A 20,288-nucleotide genomic window follows, 5' to 3' on the forward strand; every position below is an offset into this window, starting at 1 on the left:
ATATAAATTGACCCTTTACAACCAAGGAAGGTCAAACATCACTTTTATATAGGAGGTGATATTCAACAGATTGATACTTTTATTTCGCTTAAAGATGTGAACCACAATCTTATGATTGCCACTCAAGATGTTCTACAAGTAGTATTGCTACAAAAACAGATACAAAAAACTGAAAATCTCCAATTTTGTATCTTTTGTAATAAATGTAAAAACATATCACATTTCCACCACAGAACAACAGCTTAATGAGAAATTGCCTTGTGAATACCCATAGTGCTGTTATGCATTTGGTGAGTGGTTACTTATGTTTTATGGAATTTTGAAACAATACTCTTTGTAGAACATCCTGAGTGGGAGACCGTTTGTGATCCGTATAGTCGAAGGACTAATAAGATTCCATCTGTTTGATATCACCACCTATATAAAAGCAGTGGTTGACTTTACTTGGCTTTGGGGTCTATTCATATTGTGAGCCACTGTCCACAAGGCACATGGTGTTTATAGAAATCAAAAGAAATACGTGTTTGTTGCATATACAATGATTAAGAGACTTTCATTACTTTGGTTTTACGGTACAGTAAGTAAGTAAATTATATCAGTATTATACAAATGTATAATTTTCTATGAGAAAGAAATGCAGACTTGATATTGCAGCGTTCAGAAATGGTAGAGGCACCTATAGATCATAAGTCTCCAACACCCACAAGGCAGGTGGGCAATGAACACGTTAAATGCGCTAAGGGTAAGATAATGAAATTCACCATCCATCTGGACTAGGTGTATGATGATACTGTCAGCTTATGGTTTTCGGGGATCTGGCCCCCTTCCTCAGAACTGTGGCATATACCCTTTAATTAGGTGCTAAAGATAATGCACAAGGAGTTTGCGCCCTCTTTGTTTGTGTTTTGTATAATTTTCTATGTCTGATTAATTTATCGAATAGCAGCTATATTTTTTATTAGTTATTTTATTTGTTATGACACGTATGTGTCATATGTCATATATTGCTAACCACATAGTTCAGTTTTTAGCAAAATTTAAACATGTTAATAACATAATAGTACTTAGCCAATTTTAGCTAAAATCTATGTAAAATCCCTGGTGTCTCCTGACAGTAAAGTTAGTTATTGATGAAACAAAAAAATTAAATAATTGCTTATAATCAGAGGGCGATGATGGTCAGCTTCAAACACAGGCTTTTCTTTGGTCCTGCATGTGTTATTGGTATTCACTTTAATGTCTGGCTGTCCCTCTCTGAACTGTGTGACCCTGTACTAATTTGCTTACTCGGAAATCATCTCAGAGTGCATTTATTGTACAGAAACAGTCTGAATGTAATGTAAGTTAATGAGCTAATTACAACGGAGAATGGAATGGGTATCTGCTGCTATGCAGCTAATCCAAAGACATGACCATCTTTACATTATCCTTTAACCCTTTTGAATGCCTAGGGTAGACCTCCATGAAAGCCAAGCAGATAAACAACACTATAATTATGATAAGTCGTGACTTTCACCCATCACATTTGCACACGACATCTAATAATTAATTAGCGATGTCCATATGAAGCTGAACATTCAAGTCACGTTTGCACAGGATAACTAAAAATTAATTAACGATGTCCATATGAAAGGAGCTTCTTGTGAACCTTTGATGAACTACATGCTCCACCAAATTGTGTCAAAACAGCACATTTACTCCAGCTGTACATATTCTTATGTTTGTATATCTGTCAGCAGTTTCTAACAGCCACATCCCAAAGTTTAAGAACTTTATTGAAGAAAACCTGTTAAAAAAGGAGATTTAAAAGAAAAAAAATGTACATGGGGGGGGGGGGGGGGGGGTGGAGTTCCTCTTTAAAGATATATTTACACCTCTAAGCTTTAGTGCAGTTCATTAGAAACATCCTGTTGTAGCTGCATCAGAATCTCACAATCTATCTGCTAAAATGATTGCCTTAGGGCTGGTTCATATCAGATGCAGTGCAGGCCGTTTTTATTCTGCATCAAAACGCATGGACAGTGCTTAACATGGATTCCAATGGCCCCTATTCACACCAATGCAATGCGTTCCAGTGTAGTCAACGAAAGCAGAACATGTTGCAATTTGTTTTTATGCAATGCGGCAAAATGCATCAAAAATCTACTAGAAAATACATGTCCTCAATTGAAATGAAGAGAAAAAAGAGAGGAAAAAATTCTCCAGAAGGCTTCAAAAGCGTATCAAAATCACACTTAAATGCGTCAAAAGCGCATAAAAAATGCACATGAAGAAATGCATCTGGTATGCAGAAATTGTGGTTTAAACCAGCCCTTAAAATGGATCACACAGCAGATGTATTTTTCATGTTAAATACATGCAGACTTAGTCATGTACAAGTAACTAACATAGGTATTTATTGAAGTGGTTGTATTTAAATTTATTCTATCTATCTATCTATTAATTTTAGAAAAAAATTACAAAAATGATACACCACAGCAAAAAAAGCCTATTATGTCAGAATATATTGGAAATAGATAGAACCAGATTAACGGAAGAGTTAAAACATTTAAAAAATGACTCCTATTTAAAATGTTTTGGAGCCTGGAGTAGTTGGTTTGAGTTTAAAAGCGGTGTTAAAAAAAAAAAAAAAAAAAAAAAATTACTGCAGCTGCTGGCTTTTAATAATAGGGCACTTACCTGTCCTGGAGTCCAGCGATGTCGGCACCACAGCTGATGTTTCCATCAGCTGTCGGGTGCTGCTGCCGCCATTGTGGGTAAGGGTACCCAGCAGTGTAGCTTTACAGCTTGACACCGGGAACCCTACTGTGCATGTGCGAGGCCCGGCTCCTCTCTCCTACTGGCCCGGCGACAGGGAGAAGAGGAGGGAGCCCCGCGGTGATGTTACAGGTATCCTGCCCCCCTCCCAACCAAAAGGTGCCAATTGTGGCACCGGAGGGGGAGAGGAGACAAATGAGCGGAAGTTCCACTTTTGGGTGGAACTCCACTTTAAACTGTCATTGGTTTACATAAGATATGTAGGCAGGGATGAGCCGAACACCCCCCGGTTCGGTTTGCACCAGAACTTTCGAACGGACCGAAATAGACATTGAAGTCTATGGGACTCGAACGTTCAAAATAAAAAGTGCTAATTTTAATGGCTAATATGCAAGATATTGTCCAAAAAAGGTGGGTCAATGCCTAAAATGATTTTAAAACGGCCGGTTTTACGGGAACACTGATTTTAATGATGATTAAAGTGGAAAAAAAAGTGAAATATTCCTTTAAATATCGTGCCTGAGGGGTGTCTATAGTATGCCTGTGAAGTGCCACATGTTTCCCGTGTTTTGAACAGTCCCTGCACAAAATGACATTTCATGGAAAAAAAGTAATTTAAAACTGCTTGCGGTTTTAATGTAATATCTGGTTCCGGCAATATGGATGAAAACCATTGAGAAAAATGGCATGAGTAGCCCCCCCTGCCCATTACCAGCCCCTTTGGGTCTTGTACGGATATTAAGGGGAACCCCATACCCATATTAAAAAAAGGAAAGACGTGGGGCCCCCAGGCCCTATATAATCAGAACAGCAGTAAAGAGGCGGTGCAAACAAGACAGGGACTGTCCAGGTTTGTTGTGTTAAAGAGGAGGGCCGGTTAAAATAAAAAAAGAAAAAAAAGTCAGCAGCTGCAAACACTGCAGTTGCTGACTTAATAAACACACTCACCTGTCCAGAGCGCCCGCGATGTCGGCCGCCCGAGGCCGACCCGTCCCTCGGCTCTCGGGTCCCGGCGCCGCCATTCCCTGTAAGGGAAACAGGCAGTGGAGCCTTATGGCTTCACTGCCCGTTTCCTACTGCGCATGCGCGAGTCCCGCAGCTACTGCGCATGCGCGAGTCCCGCAGCGCTTTCCGAATGGGACGCGCTGTGTTCTGGAACACACAGTTCCCAGAACACAGCGCGACTCATTACCCAGAAGACGCCGCGACGAAGACAGAAGACAGAAGATCTCCGCGGAGGAGGAAGAGGAAGATTAGGATAAAGTGCCTAGCAACAGGCATTTCTGGTAAGTAAAAAAAAAAAATTTTTTCATTTTTTTTTTTTTAGATTTTTTTCTAATTTTTAAAATGTTTTTGTTTTTCAGGGTGGCCCTCCACTTTAAGTAGAATCCGTTTGTAATTTTGAACTGGTACATATTTAAAGTGTAGCTCCAGTCAAAAAATAAATGTTAAGCTTTTTGGAAAACATAGGGAACCCCCTAACATAGGGAACCCTAAACATATCACCCCTGTATAATTTTTTTTGCCGTACGTCTTTTTTATCACTTCCTGTTGTCTCCTTCCGTTTGCAAGTAGGAGACATTTGTAAGTTGGATGTTTGAAAGAAGGGGCCTGCCCTATATGCTCTGCAGAAATGGTGGAACAAGGTGTTGGTGTTGCCACAACATTGTAAGCCCTCAAAGTGACTCTTGGTGGGCGCTGGAGCGCCCTGCTGTGAACGATTATATTAAGAATTGTAATTACATGCCATTGTTGAATAGTGGTAGAAAAATTGGGCCTTTGGTGGTTGTGGTGGTGGTGCTGGTGCCACAACACTATAAGTCCTCACAGTTACTCTCGGTGGGCACAGGAACGTGCCCTGCTGTGGAATATTATATCAAGAATTGTAGTTACATGCCCCTGTTAAACAGGGGCTGAAAAATTGGGCCTTAGGCACTGCTTGCTGGTGCCACGACACTACAACCTCTCCCAGATACTCTAGTCACAGTGCAGGAATGAGCTCTGCTGCAAAGCATTGCATCAAAAATTGTATTAAATGCCCCTGTTAAACAGGGGCTGAAAAATTGGGCCTATATACTGCAACCTCTCCCATATACTCTAGTTGTAGTGCAGGAATGAGCCCTGCTGCAAAGCATTGCATAAAAAATTGTATTAAATGCCCCTGTTAAACAGGGGCTGAAAAATTGGGCCTTAGGCACTGCAACCTCTCCCATATACTCTAGTTCTAGTGCAGGAATGAGCCCTGCTGCAAAGCATTTAATCAAAAATTGTATTACATGCCCCTGTTAAACAGGGGCTGAAAAATTGGGCCTATACACTGCAACCTCTCCCATATACTCTCGTTGTAGTGCAGGAATGAGCCCTGCTGCAAAGCATTGCATCAAAAATTGTAATTACATGCCCCTGTTAAACAGGGGCTGAAAAATTGGGCCTTAGACACTGCAACCGTGTCCATATACTCTAGTTGTAGTGGAGGAATGAGCCCTGCTGCAAAGCATTGCATCAAAAATTTTAATTACATGCCCCTGTTAAACAGGGGCTAAACAATTGGGCCCTAGGCACTGCAACCTCTCCCATATACTCTAGTTGTAGTGCGGGAATGAGCCCTGCTTCAAAGCATTGCATCAAAAATTGTAATTACACGCCCCTGTTAAACAGGGGCTGAAAAATTGGGCTGGTGGGATCACCCAGAACCAAAAATGTTCTTACAAGATATCAGCAGAGGAGGAAGAGGATATACAGTCAACATAACAGGACAGTCACTCAGCATCAGCATAGGCAGTCTTGAAGGGATGTGATATTTCAAAAAAAATTATTCGGTTACATCAGCTTCAGGTGCTTGGTAGCTGTGGGTGATCCAAGACTGATTCATCTTTATGAAGGTCAGTCGATCAACCGAGTCGGTGAACAGGCGTACAAGTCCACGGTTTTCTTGGGACTGTAAATCATCCCTACAAGACTGCTGCTGATGCTGAGTGCCAGCCTCCACCTCCATGCTGACACAATCATCCTCCTCCTCCTCCTCCTCGTCCTCTTCCTGTGTGATGGGTGGGACAGCAGGAACACTGTCTGCATAAAGGGGGCATTGAGAGGCAAGAAAGTCCTCCTCTTCCTGCCTCTGTTCTGCCTAAAGTGCCCTGTCCATTATTCCACGCAGCGTATGCTCCAACAGGTGGACGAGAGGTACAGTGTCACTGATGCATGCACTGTCACTGCTCACCATCCTTGTGGCCTCCTCAAATGGTGACAGGACAGTGCATGCATCCCTGATCATGCCCCACTGGCGTGGTGAGAAAAAAACGAGCTCCCCTGACCCTGTCCTGGTGCCGTAGTCGCACAGGTACTCATTGATGGCCCTCTGCTGCATGTGCAGCCGCTGCAGCATGGCCAACGTTGAGTTCCACCTGGTGGGCATGTCACATATAAGGCGGTTCTTGGGCAGGTTCAACTCCTTTTGGAGCTCAGCCAGACGAGCACAGACATTAAATGATCGGCAGAAATGCACACAGATTTTCCTGGCCTGCATTAGGACATCCTGTAAGCCCGGGTACCTGCCCAAGAACCGCTGCACCACCTGGTTAAAGACGTGAGCCACACAGGGCACATTGGTCAGTTGTCCCTGTCGGAGGGCGGAGAGGAGGTTGGTGCCATTGTTGCAAACCACCAATCCTGGCTTAAGCTGGCGTGGTGTCAACCACCTCTCGGCCTGCCCCTGCAGAGCTGACAAAATATCTTCCCCAGTGTGGCTCCTGTCCCCCAAACAAACCAGTGCAAGCACAGCATGGCATCATTTTGCCTGCGTACTTGAGTAGCCCCTTGAACGCCTACGGAGCACCGCTGGTTCCGAGGGCAAAGCACTGGAAGAGGCCATGGAGGAAGAAGAAGAGAAGGGGGTGGAGGAGAGAGGTGTGTCACAACCAGCAGTAGCATTTTGGAGGCATGGTGGCGGAACAACCTCCAACACTACTGCACCTTGTCCTGCATCCTTCCCAGCTGCCAGAAGAGTGACCCAATGGGCCGTGAAAGACAGGTAACGTCCCTGTCCATGCCTGCTGGACCATGAGTCAGCGGTAATATGCACCTTACTGCAGACCGCCCTGTCCAGCGAGGCAAGGACATTGCCTTCCACATTCCGGTAGAGAGCCGGAATCGCCTTCCGTGAGAAAAAGTGGCGTTTGGGGACCTGCCACGGAGGAACCGCACATTGCACAAACTCACGGAAGGGGGCCGAGTCTATCAACTGAAAAGGTAGCAGTTGAAGTGCTAGAAATTTAGCCAAGCTAGCATTCAACTGCTGGGCATGTGGATGGCTGGGAGTGAACTTTTTTCTACAGTCCAGCAGCTGGGGCAGGGACATTTGCATGCTACAATCGGACGTGGGTGTACTGCTAGCAGAGCGCCCACAAGCACTTGTGACACACCTAATTCTACACCTTCATTCCTCTCAGCGAAGGTTTCAGAGAGGACTGAAGGTCTAGTGGAGTTGGAGATCCCAGCTGATGAGGAGCAAGGAGAGGTCCGCTTTGTTCTTTGGTATGGGTCTTTGAGGTACACTTGCCAACGAGCTGCATGGCAGGTCAACATATGTCTGGTCAAGCATGTGGTGCCCAAGCGGCTGATGTTTTGGCCACGCGAGATACGCTTGAGACATATGTTGCAAATAGCAGCGGTGCGCTCTGATGCACTCATCTCAAAAAAGGCCCACACCAAAGAACTTTTAGAATAACGCGCAGGGGCAGCGCCCTGCACAGGCGGAGCTCTGCGGTGTGATTCAGTCGGTGTGCTGCCCCTAAGCTGGCCCCCGGAGGGCATCCTGCCTCATTGGAGATGTGCCTCCTCCTCCTCTTCTCTCCTACCAGGCACCCATGTGGAGCCAGTGCCCTCATCATCCCCTACCTCTTCATCGCTGGAGCAAACCTGGCAGTATGCTGCAGCTTGTGGAACATGACTGCTAGATTGCTGTCCTTCTTCAGCATCCCCTCTCTCTGCGCTCACGCTACTGCCTTCCTCTAGCTGAGTATCATCATCAGAGCCTACAAAACACTGGGCATCCTCCTGGAGCATGTACCCAACACTGTGCTCAAAGAGTTCAGGGGACTCCTCAGGAGGTGGTGCGTCTAGGAAAGGAGTCACTGATGATGACATTGAGACGAGGGAAGAGAATGCGTTGGCAGCTGCTTTGCTAGTACCCTAAACCTGGGTGAGAGAGGATGAGGAGGATGAAGAGGGCTTGGTCATCCACTCTACCAAGTCTTCGGCATGATGCGGCTCAATACGTCCAGCTGCCGAAAATAAAGACAAGCGTGTCCCATGGCCACGTGCTGATGACGATGCACCGCGTCCCTGACCAGCGCTGTTGTATCTAGACACAGAGCCTGCTTGCCCTCTTTTATCGGCTCGCGCCTGTCTGCCTCTCCTTGTTGGCCTTCCAGACATGGTAATGGCCTGAAGGGAGATGGGAAAACCAGCAATTGGGTAGTGTATATTGTGCTGGAGGCACACAACACCCATTAACTCCTGCAGATTCCTTTATTATAGAACAACAGGAATTAAAGGGTAGATACCGGTGTATGCTGTGCTGTGCTGGAGGCACACAACACAAACTAACTCCTGCAGATGGCAGATGGCTCAATTAGAGAAGAGCAAAATAGATGGATAAAGGTGTATACTGCGCTCAGAGCACACAGACAACACCCAGAAACTCCTGCAGATGGCTGATAGCTCAATTACCGAAGAGCAATATAGCTATATGGGTGGATAAAGGTGTATACTGCACTCAGGTCACACAGACAACACCCAGAAACTCCTTCAGATGGCTGATAGCTCAATTACAGAAGAGCAATATAGCTATATAGGTGGATAAAGGTGTATACTGCACTCAGGTCACACAGACAACACCCAGAAACTCCTGCAGATGGCTGATAGCTCAATTACAGAAGAGCAATATAGCTATATAGGTGGATAAAGGTGGATACTGCACTCAGGTCACACAGACAACACCCAGAAACGCCTGCAGATGGCTGATAGCTCAATTACAGAAGAGCAATAACGCTAAATAGGTGGATACAGGTTTATACTGCGTTGAAGGTACACAGAGAACACCCACTAACTCCTGCAGATGCCAACACACTACACAAGGCCGCCGCGCTGGCGGCCTTATATAGTGTGGGGCGTGTACTACACAGCCTGAGCTATGATTGGTCCTGCAAGGGGTGGTTTGGGGTGCTGAAGGAGAGAGGATGTGTGGTGAGGGGGGGGATGGGGAGTAAGGATTAGGTAGAGAAGCCGCAACCCATGGACCTATTTGAGAGAAAGACCGGTTAGGGTATTTGCATTTAGATGAGGGGTGACTTCACCTCTCAAGATGTCCCTCTTTGGGGAAGAAATATAATATATAGGATTGCTATGATAAGTTCCTAGGAGATATATATTTTATATGCATGTTTGTAATAGTATCTATGTTGTGTAATAAAGTGGATGTAAACCCTCACATATACCCAGTGAACAGCCTCAGATGAAATTTGGGGCTCAGGTAAGTAAAATGGAGTGGGGGTGGGGCTGGGGGCCAGTGATTGCCAGGTGTTTTCTTACCTTAATACATAGGATGCATTACGGTGAAAAAAAACAAGCCTTTACAACCCCTTTAAACTTCTACACTTAGAGGTGCCTCTTTACCTTGTTTTCGCAGCTCTGTCTTGGCAGTGCTGGTTGGCCCTGTGTCAATCACAATAACCCTCCCAAAAAAATAAAAGGTCTTTAGCAATACACACCAAACTGAGCATGTGCCAAGTGCCAAAAGCCTCATGTACACTGCTGCTGGTAAATAAACGGAAGTTCAGAGGCAGTTGGCTGCTTTTTTCAGCTGCCCCTGAACTCATCCGATGTTATCTTATGTGTACATGAACACAGGTTTGTTTAGCCCCGGACCATTTGGCTGGCCAAAGACCAGAGCGTTTTTTTGTGATTCGGCACTGCGTTGCTTTAACTAACAATTGTGCGATGTGGCTCCCAAACAAAATTGACATGCTTTTTTTACACAAATAAAGCTTTCTTTTGGTGGTATTTGATCACCTCTGCGATTTTTTTTTTTGCACTATAAACAAAAAAAAATTTTTTTCAAACGCTTCTAAACGCAAACACGTCTAAACACGGCAAAACTGACATTTTAAACATGGGTTACTATCTGACAAGTTAAAATGTTCAGGTTAAAACGTTCAGGAGAGGTTGTAAAAATGTCCCGTGTACATAAAAGCTCTGTTTTATCAGGAGATGGATTGGGGACAGTGGAAGAAGGGGAGAATCAGAGGAGACAGGATCAAGCATCCTTTTTACACAATGCGGAGGATTAACCCCTTAGGTTCCACAGTATAGCAAGCATTCTTTACTGCATATACAGACTGATTTTACTGTTGTGGGTTTAGTAACACTTTAATGAGAAAAGGTAGGGCTTTTTGATGAATGATATTTTTTCTGTTTATTGTGTCATGTCAGAAATGTATTCATTTAGATTTATAAAGTTACTGAAAGGTCAACTTTACATTATTTGCCACTGCCTGTGCTAGGCAAGTAAGCCCTTGTACACATGGTTGGACATTCCGACAACAAAATCCGTTGGATTTTGTCTGATGGATTTTGTCCGAAACTTGTGTTGCATACACACGGTCGGACAGAGTTGTCGGAAAATCCGATCGTACGTAATGTGATGACGTTATTTCGTTACGATGGGACTACGTTCAGGCTAGTAGCCAATAGCTTTGGTCTAGGAATTTGATCTGAGCATGCGTGGCACTTTGTCCGATCGGAATTCTCTACACACAATCGTACAAAGTCCGATCGGATCATGTTGTTGGAAAGTTTTATAGCCCAGCTCTAAAACTTTGTCCGTCGGATATTCCGACGGAAACAGTCGGATGGAGTCCGATGGAGCCCACACACAGTCGGATTATCCGACAACACGGTCCGATCTGACATTTTCCGTCGGAATGTCCGACCGTGTGGACAAGGGCTTAGTCATCAGATGGTGAACGAGAGACATGGCTGCCTTGTGACACCTACTGACACCTTCTGCTTTGACCTCATCCTCTCATCCGGCTCCCATTTTGAAAAATGTATCTGTCCCCAGGAAAATGTTGCTAGTAATATCTCCAGAACAGGATCAGGTAAGAATCTAAAAAAACAGTTGGCTTAATTACCTGGAATATATATGTTAAACTGAGGGATGGGGGATTAAATGAAGCCGGTGTTTTACTTTAAGGGCGGCTTGACTTTGTGCTGTTTACTACTAATTCCCTAGGGATATATATTTTTTTTTGCGATTTTCAGGTGCCATATGTGATTGGCTGGAGAATATAAAAAGAGTGACTTCAAAGCACTCCCTGGCCCAATTAGTGCAGCATACTTAATTACACATTCAGAGGATATTTAAAAGAGCTATAATACATGTACCACCAGAGCTATAAAGATCAGCTTAAATGTAATCGCGCAGAATCTGGATACCTGCTTTGAAGCCGCAGCAACATTTCTAAGGGCTATATTCATAAAAGGTTACCTAGGGCAGAGTGAACATTATGCAAATCGCACACTTAAAATAGTAACATTTACCAATCTATAACTCTTAAAAAAAAAAAAAATCCCCAGAAAATGCTTTGAATGTTTCAAATTAAAAGCACTCGTCTGCGTTTCGACTTTAATTAGCTGCTGGAATATGAGGTTTAAAATGAGCCCTTTATAGCCTTCCAGTCCCAGCTGCTGGTGTTGAACGGGCTAACAATTTGTATTATTTTTCTTTTTCTCATTACTATTTGATAGCTTAAAAGCTGCAAGGCAAATTACCTGATCAACCGGAACCTCCACTTTAGTGTTTTCATCTTCCTGAACTTCTGATGCCCCCCACATTTCTGATCTGTCTTCACCAGCTTTGAAAATGCCATCATCTGCACAAAAAAAAAAAAATCACAGAAATGAATTTTACTGAAAGATGGCTCAAGTCTGATCCTCAGTGGTGGAATGAAGTCAGTGCAGCTCCTGGGCTAACAAATCAGCAAAGGCAATTGTTGTGCGTACAATACGTTTCTGCTATACTACACTGATCATGTATTCACACGGGATTCACAAATCATCTGTGAATTGCTTGAATATCTGATAAACACCTTGTACTTTTCTGCTTAGGAAGGTTATAGAGCATCGAGCTGGAACTGCATCGTCTTCACTACAGCGCTTAGTGTGTATGAAAATAAAACTGGCAAAGCTTTAATGAATTTGTCACTGTAGAGATACTGGGTTACATAACAGCTCTGCTGACATATGGATTTAATTAGTTTAACCTGGAGCAGAATTAGCATACACGTTGAGTATTTGGGGCGTCTAAAGAGGTTCTCTATCCACAGTTATAGAATTGTAAACCTTTTAAAGTGTATTTCCACTTTTACAGCCAAATTGGGAGAACACCCCTTTTATATTTGTTAAATGTTCCCATTCATATAGAATAACAAAAGAAATTATGACTTGCCTAAAACTTGCCTAAATTAGCTACCTAGCTTCCCGTTATTGGGAGAACACCAGGGTAATGTTTAGGAGAGGCCTGGCGATTTATGTTTACCATAATCAACCCTGTCTGTATTGTGTTGGCAGATCCTATTATCATTTGTAAATTAGACATGCACACTGTATGTCCTAACAAAGGGTTAAATCTCTTGAGGGTTGGATCCTGCATTGTATCTTAAAGTGGTTGTAAACAGTGGTAGCCCATCCATTAAGGGCACAGTGGTGCCGCCCCCCTAATCTACATGCAGGGCACCCGACACACAGATGGATTCCAATCAGGGGTTCTAATAGGCTTCAAAAAAGGGTGGTCTTGGGGTGCAGAGCACTGCATCCTGATCCCACCCAGTTGTGTGACAATAGCAAATGAATATTCACTATTGTTACACTGATTCTCCTTCCGGCCAATCAGGAAGTGAGTCTAAGACCCCATTTCCTGATTGAACGAAAGGAGAAGCATTCCAATTGGCCACCGAGAAGGAGGGAGGAGACGCACTGCCGAAGCCACCGTGATGCCTGCTGAGAAAAGCAGGGGAAGGGAAGGCCACCACCCGTGATGCCTGCGGAGGAGAGCAGGGGAAGGGGAAGCCCCCGCCTGTGATGCCAAGGAGGAGAGCAGAGGAAGAAGAAGCCACTGCCTGAGTGAAGCATTGCCTGACACAGATGGAGTAAGTGACAGTGCTTCTGATGACCCAACCGACTGGATCAGGGGGGAGGAGCACCGACCGGGGGGGGGACTGTGGGTGTACTGTTTGCCGCCCCCCAAAAAAATGTTACCACCAGCTGCCACTGGTTGTAAACCCTCACATATACCCAGAGAAGAGAACAGCCTCATATGATACACAGAGAAATTCAACAAATCCTCCTACATAGGTTACTTGTTTATCTAGATCCCTCGTTTCCCTATATCCCTTGAAAAGGGCAGATCATGTTAAAATCTTTCTTCATCTGTCAGGAGCACAGAGGAGGGGGTGGAGAGGCTGCAGTTACAGCTGATTGGATGACAGAAACACACCGCCCTTCACATAGCAAAAGAACTGTGCTGTGACACAAGCTCCGGGCTTAGCTTCTTCCCAACACCAATTTTATCTCATGTGTCGGGAAAACTTCTCAGAAGTGACTCAGGTTGATAACAGAGAAATTAAGCATCAGAGAGAAAGGACACTTAGAGCTAAACACTACAGATATATGTGCTTTGCTCAGATTTCATGACTGAGGTTTACAATCACTTTAATGAGGGGAAGTTCAGAGTGTTCCTAGTTGGTCTCTCTGAAATTGTTCAGAATAGCTTGCAGTTCATGCTTCAAAGAGATCACTAGAAAGCTAAGAAATATTTTTTTTTAATTTTTTTTAGGTATTCTGTGTGAATGGGAACATATAGAGAGGTGGAAATACACTTTGCTGATTACCAATGAACAAATCTACATTATAAAAAGCTTACAGTCAGGTAGAGTTGAATGCTGCCCCAGCTGGAGAGATTAGTGCTAATTAGTGCATGCGTTTCCCGGTTCTTTCCTGGGGAGTTTTGTTGGGCCCACTAGTTTTGTGTATTATAAGAGGGACAGGAGTCCAGGCCCTATCAGGCAAGAGTTACCAAGAGAGATAGCAGTCACTGCTATTGGCTCTGGTACCGTTGCCTGAGTCCATCCTGCCAGCTTGCTGAAGTATGCCAGGACTGGAGTGCCTGCTAGTGAACACTTGGCTTTGAGAGCCTTCTACAACATAGGGAGATTGCTGAGACCCACAGTCCGCCCTGAAGGTGCCAATGCTGGACACCACCATCCCAGACTACTGCCAGTTATGCACTCTATCCTGTGTAGGTACGCTGGGACAGTCACAAGCCTGAGTTAGAGATTGGTTTAGGGAAAGACTGTTGCCTTTGTTTGCCTGTCATGCCATGTTATTTAAGTAAAGTTTTTAAAATATTGCCTTTACCTGGTCAGAAGTTACTTAAGGGGTGTAATGCAAGTAATCAGCACATAGAGTACACAGTGCAGGTCAGCTAAGCACATTGGGGTATGAAGACAACAGTGCAAGAATTAATACAGCAAGAAGATACAAGTGGTTACCAAGGGTAACAAAGGTTTCTCAAGCAGCCTGCCATAAGCATGTATATGTGGTAGGTGGGATAGCTTCTTGTAGGAAGGAGTTGTTGGCACTCTTTCCCAGAACAGGTCCGTTTCCCATAGCAATGGGAGCAAATCTGCGCCTCAGAATTCCCCAGCCTGTGCACATGTACAGAAGCAGAAGAGTTAAGTGAAATGCAGCACTAGGTGTACGGCGGGACCCCATACCTTTTACTGAGAGTGAGGTAGCGGTTATACTCTGGATAGGTGGAAAGAGCATCGGCTCTGTGTGTCCCTTCTAAATGCAATAGTACCATAGTAGTGTAATTTGATGTTGGAAGAGTCAACTAGAGGTCAATTGTCTGTTTAGGTAAAGGTACCCCATGTGTAAGGCAGTGACCTTATCCAAAGTGCCTAGCGTAGCCCAGAAGAACCCCCTCGTAAAGCTTTTATATAACCCTTGTTTGGCGCCCAACAAGGAAGAAAGCATGGAGGACATGACTACCACCCCCCTACAAGCTGCTTCTTGCAGGATACTAAGGTAGACTAGTTGTGTTAACGCTACCTTATGATTACTCTGGTTCATTATTAAGCACTTTTGTCTGAAGGTGACTCTACATATACCTCACTTCTGTTGTAACTGGGTAATTGCTAAGATATGCAGTCACTGGGGTGCACTGCCCTCAGGCAGCAGTGATCTAATAACAAAGATCTTACAATATGTCTAGACATATTCACTAAGGCAGTACAGGCATACCCCACTTTTAAGTACACAATGGGGTTTATTTACTAAATCTGGAAACTGCAAAATCAGGCTCACTTCTACATAGAAATCAATGAGCTTCTAACCCCAGCTTGTTCAATTAATCTTTTGTAATAAAACCTGGAAGCTTGTTGGTTTTTATGCAGAAGTGAGCCTGATTTTGACTTTCCAGCTTTAGTAAATAAAACCCATTGTGTACTTAAAAGTGGGGTATGCCTGTATAAAAGTAATGTACATATGCAGCCCTTTGGTGTTCATTGTACAGTCCTTGGATTCCAGCAGCCAGTAGCTGGTCTGGTAGCAGTGTTCTCTAGCAGTCTTATGTGACATGTCTCCAGTCTCTGACTGTCTCTTGTTATATGTTTTTAGTTTCCAACCCCACCTGTAGCATACCTGCAGTCTCTGGCCACCTCCTAGAGTATGTCTGCTGTCTGTCGTGTCCCTGGCATTGCGGCCGGAGAGATCGTCGAGTCAACATCTCCTGGAGAAGAAGAAGAACGGAAGGCGGCGGCGGCGACAGAAGACCAGGCCACCGCCTGTAAAAGAGCCAGAAGAAGGCGCGGTGGCCCGGCAGAAGAACCGAAGAGGGGGACAAGACCCCCGAAGTCGGAAGAAGAGGCCGGCGGCGAGGAAGAAAGCTGGACTCCTCCGCTAGCAAAAGAGCTACAAGAAGATAGCGGAGGAGTCCGGCGAGAAGACCCCCGAAGACGGAAGACCCCCGGAGCTGTGCAATAAAGTATTTTATCTCGTGTGTTGTGTTTTTTTTGTACTTTTATTTTACAGGTGAATGGGTAGGGGTACATTGTACCCCATACTCATTCACATAGGGTGGGGGGCCGGTATCCGGGGGCCCCCTTATTAAAGGGGGCTCCCGGATTCCGATAAGCCCCCCGCCCGCAGACCCCGACAACCAACGGCCAGGGTTGTCGGGAAGAGGCCCTTGTCCTCATCCACATGGGGACAAGGTGCTTTGGGGTGGGGGGGCCGCTCGCTCGCCTGGTACAGCTCAGGAGGGGGGGCGCTCGCTCGCCCCCTTTCCTGGCCGGCCGGGTAGCGTGCTCGGACAAGGGTCTGTTGTGGACTTGGGGGACCCCCACGCCGATTTTTTTCGGCGTTGGGGTTCCCCTTTAAGTCCATACCAGGCGGCCGGGCCAGCGACGTCTCCTTCGCGGGCCCTGCCTACCTGGAGACGCGCTCGAAATGAGCGGACTTTCCTCCGCGTGTGTGGGCGAGTCCGTTCATTTCAAAAGTAGGGCGGATAGTACGGCGGACTTAGTACGCCGTATTAGTCCGCTCAAAAAGTGCCGTGTGTGGGCAAGTAGCCCGTTCGGAAAGTCCGACGGACAGTCTGGCGGGAAGTCCGCCAGACTAAGTACGTCGGACATACCGCTACGTGTGTACGCGGCTTTAGTGGTTAAAACTTCTGCTTTGCAGCACTGGGATCCCTAGCACAAAGCCAGGACACTGTACACACAGAGCTTGCATGTTTTCCCTGTGCTTGCTTGGATTTCCTCCAGGTACTTTGGCTTTCCTCCACACTCCAAAGATGTGCTGGTTGGATCTTTGACTCCTGTCTAAATTGGCCCTAGTATGCGTATGTCAGCATGTAGGATAGAGACTTTAGATTAAGGGCAGGGATGTGGATTTAAATTGTTGGTGATATATAAATGCCTAAAAAAACTTACTAGACATATAATACCTGCCTTTAAAGGCAAGGAAGACCCTTGACTTGAAAGAGTTAAAAAAAAATTGCAGTTACAAAATTATTATTGCCTGTTTACAAATCAGCTTTTGCTTCTCTGACAATGCTGCATGACATTTTGCTCTCAACAGGATTCATTTTGTTTGGCAAGTTCAAATTGGCACCAGCCAAATGGGTGCTCAAGCTAATTTATGCATTTTTGGCATCACTATGCACTGCAATCATTGTTTCCACAACAAACATTGTACACGGTATTAGAACTATGTTGTGGGAGGTAAGGTATCTATGCTAAGAAAAATGTAAAGATTTACACTTAAATTTAAATCCCAATTCACATACAGATCATACCTTACACATACAGCAGAGCCACTGTGTGGTCTAGCATGAATGAATACAATTTTATTACATTTAAATGCTTTTCTTTTTTATATACGAAAAATTGCTAAATTTATAGCTCTCCTTTTACTTGTTGATGCACGTTGAAAGAGAAGTCTGGCCCATTTAATCTGATCCAATAGAAGAGCTACTATAACTCAAATTGCTGAAAAAGTTAATGCTCTGTGTAATGGTTTTGCACAGAACAGCCCCAATCCTCCTCTATTCACTCTATTCATGTCCCCCACTGGTTCTCCTGGCTCCTCTTCCCACTGAATGCCCCATAGCAAACAGCTTGCTATGGGGGCACTCGTGTGTATTCGCTCCTAAGCCTGCTACTCTGTTTGTCCATAAGACACAGAGAATGGGGATCGCACCCCCCCCCCCCCGATGCTTCCTCATCACTGGCTTTGATTACCTTTGGGGGGGGGGAGCTGCATGCAGAAGGTGAAAAAAAAACTTCTGTCTTTACAACCACTTTCAAGGTTGTAAAGTATTAAAGAACAACAAGGCTCCTGTATGATAGTCTAGACAAGTTCAAGTTATGTAATGCACAAGCAGTAAATAAAAACTTCCCCGATGGAGCCTATCCTATATCCTCCTTATTTGTGTTTCACACACTCCCCCCGACACTGCAGCTCACACTAGGAGGATTTCAACAACAGAGGTGGTGCTGTCAATCTAGAAAGCAGTGGGCAGGACTGTAGGCAGGTGCTAATTACCAGGCTTGTGAATCAATAACTCAAAAAAGATCTTATAAAACAACACTACCCCCGATCCTATCCCTGCGATAAAGAATATGAGTGAATAAATGATTTATAAACAGTGCAGCGCTGCTATCTCTCATGAAAAAAATCAAATGAAAATAAATATATGCAAAAATGTCAAAAAATTATTATCAACACAGTGTAAAAAATTATTAAAGTTATTATGTGGCACTACCTACCCCTCCTCCCTGAAGAGGGAGCCAGGTGTTACGTTCGTCACTTCCGGTCGTGGCCGAGACCGGAAGTTCCACTTGTTTACATACCCGTGATTTTTATCTACTCTGTAAGTGTATTTATTATTTCCATTAACCACTTCCCGACCAGCGCACGACGATGTATGTCGACAGAATGGCACGGGCAGGCATATTGGCGTACAGGTACGTCCAATATTCAAAGCCACCCTGCCATCAGGAGCGCACTGGTCGGGACCCCCGTGAGTCCGGTCGCGGGACCCGTGGACTCGATCGCCGCGGGCATCCCCGCGATCGTCTCACGGATCGGCCGAATGGAGGAAATGCCGTGTAAACAGCATTTCTCCATTCTGCCTAGCAACTAGTGACGCTGATCTCTGCTCCATGTGATTGGAGCAGAGATCAGTGTTCACTAAATGAAAGCCCAACCCCCCCACAGTTAGTAACACACCCCTAGGAACACTTAACCCCTACACTGCCACCCACTGGTTAACCCCTTCACTGCCAGTGTCATTTACACAGGAATCACTGCATTTATATAGCAGTGATTACTGTATAAATGACAATGGTCCCAAAAATGTGTCAAAAATGTCCGATGGGTCCCCCACAATGTCGCAGTCACAATAAAAATCGCTGATCGCCGCCATTACTAGTAAAAAAATAAATAATAAAAAATGATTAATAAAAATGCTATAAAACTATCCCTATTTTGTAAACGCTATAACTTTTGCGTAAACCAATCAATAATCGCTTATTGCGATTTTTTTACCAAAAATATGTAGAAGAATACGTTTTGGCCTAAACTGAGGGAAAAAAATATTTTTTTTATATATTTTTGGGGGATATTTATATAACAAAAAGTAAAAAATAATGCATTTTTTTCAAAATTGTGGCTCTATTTTTGTTTATAGCGCAAAAAATAAAAACCGCAGGGGTAATCAAATACCACCAAAAGAAAGCTCTATTTGTGGGAAAAAAAGGACGTCAATTTTGTTTGGGAGCCACGTCGCACGACCGCGCAATTGTCAGTTAAAGCGACGCAGTGCCAAATCGCAAAAAGTGGTCTGTCTTTGACCAGCAAAATGGTCCGGTCTGCAAGTGGTTAAAGTGTTTTATTTGAATACTACACTATCGGATCCCCCTTTCCTCTTTTCTCATCCTATGTATGCTGATGACTGACCATTATGGCGAGCTGAGTATGGGAGAAAATAAGGAGGATTAAGCTTGACATCAGTATATTTACAGCGCTATATGGCCCTTAGTGGCCGTTTTCAGAGGTGAGAGGCTGTGGAAAACAGTGGGTGCACTGAGCACTGAAGTGTGGAAGACTGGTGGACTGTCACAGCTTTGGGTGTTTTTTGTACATCTTATATCACACTGCATGAAGATCGATTGAATTTTCATCACTGGAACTTTTACGTTTATTCATATATTTTTTGGATTGCATAATTATTTATTCAGACTTTTATTAGGACACATGAATTTACTTTTTTTAAGAATGTTTATTTATTTTGAGGATTGCTCACAGCTATAATTATTGCACAGATAGCTGTTTCACTAAGTGTTTTATTGCACATTTGTGATTTCTATTTCTCTCTTTTTGCACTATTGATGAATGTTGCACGTTTATTGCAAGGTGTATTATTGCACATTGTGAATTTGCTTATTTGCACATGTTTATATTGATGTAGTTTGAGAATATATTTTACTTTATATTTTTTTAGTTTTTTTAGGTAGGTAGCGCCACATAATAACTTTAATAATTATTCCTGATAGTGTAGAGATCACTGTATATGTTGGCAGCTTCCTATATAGAGTATCTTTTTTATTGATAATTTTTTCTCCTGAGCGTGAGATTAGGGATAGTAATAAGGGTTGTGCGCATTAGTACTTCTGTTTACATTTTACAGTGTAAAAAATATAATCAAAAATATAGTTCATATATGTGAAAAAATGCTGAATCGCTTCTGTGATTTCTTGATTGTTGTACACTCTAATAAATAAATAATCTACTACTGTGCTCTTACCTTTCTCTGTAGATAATGCTACATTGTGCACACCATCACCAGCCGTTATACCTGCTCACCTCAACAATGAGCCAGAAAGACTCAGAAAAATATCATTACT

General features: G+C 44.0%; 1 protein-coding gene across 5 annotated transcripts in view; it reads right to left on the reverse strand.

Annotated features, from left to right (window-relative positions):
* Positions 1-20,288, reverse strand: part of DCDC2 (doublecortin domain containing 2) — a 298,898-nt gene that overhangs the window by 31,927 nt on the left and 246,683 nt on the right. For all 5 annotated transcript variants that reach the window (XM_077492274.1, XM_077492275.1, XM_077492273.1 and 2 more), the window contains one exon: positions 11,590-11,690. In XM_077492274.1, coding sequence (XP_077348400.1) covers positions 11,590-11,690 — 101 coding nt within the window. The remainder of the gene's footprint in view (positions 1-11,589; positions 11,691-20,288) is intronic.

The sequence above is a fragment of the Lithobates pipiens genome, unplaced genomic scaffold (genome assembly GCF_037356315.1).
Source record: "Lithobates pipiens isolate NorthernLeopardFrog02 unplaced genomic scaffold, aLitPip1_a1.2 Scaffold_19, whole genome shotgun sequence".
NCBI classification, from domain to species: domain Eukaryota; kingdom Metazoa; phylum Chordata; class Amphibia; order Anura; family Ranidae; genus Lithobates; species Lithobates pipiens.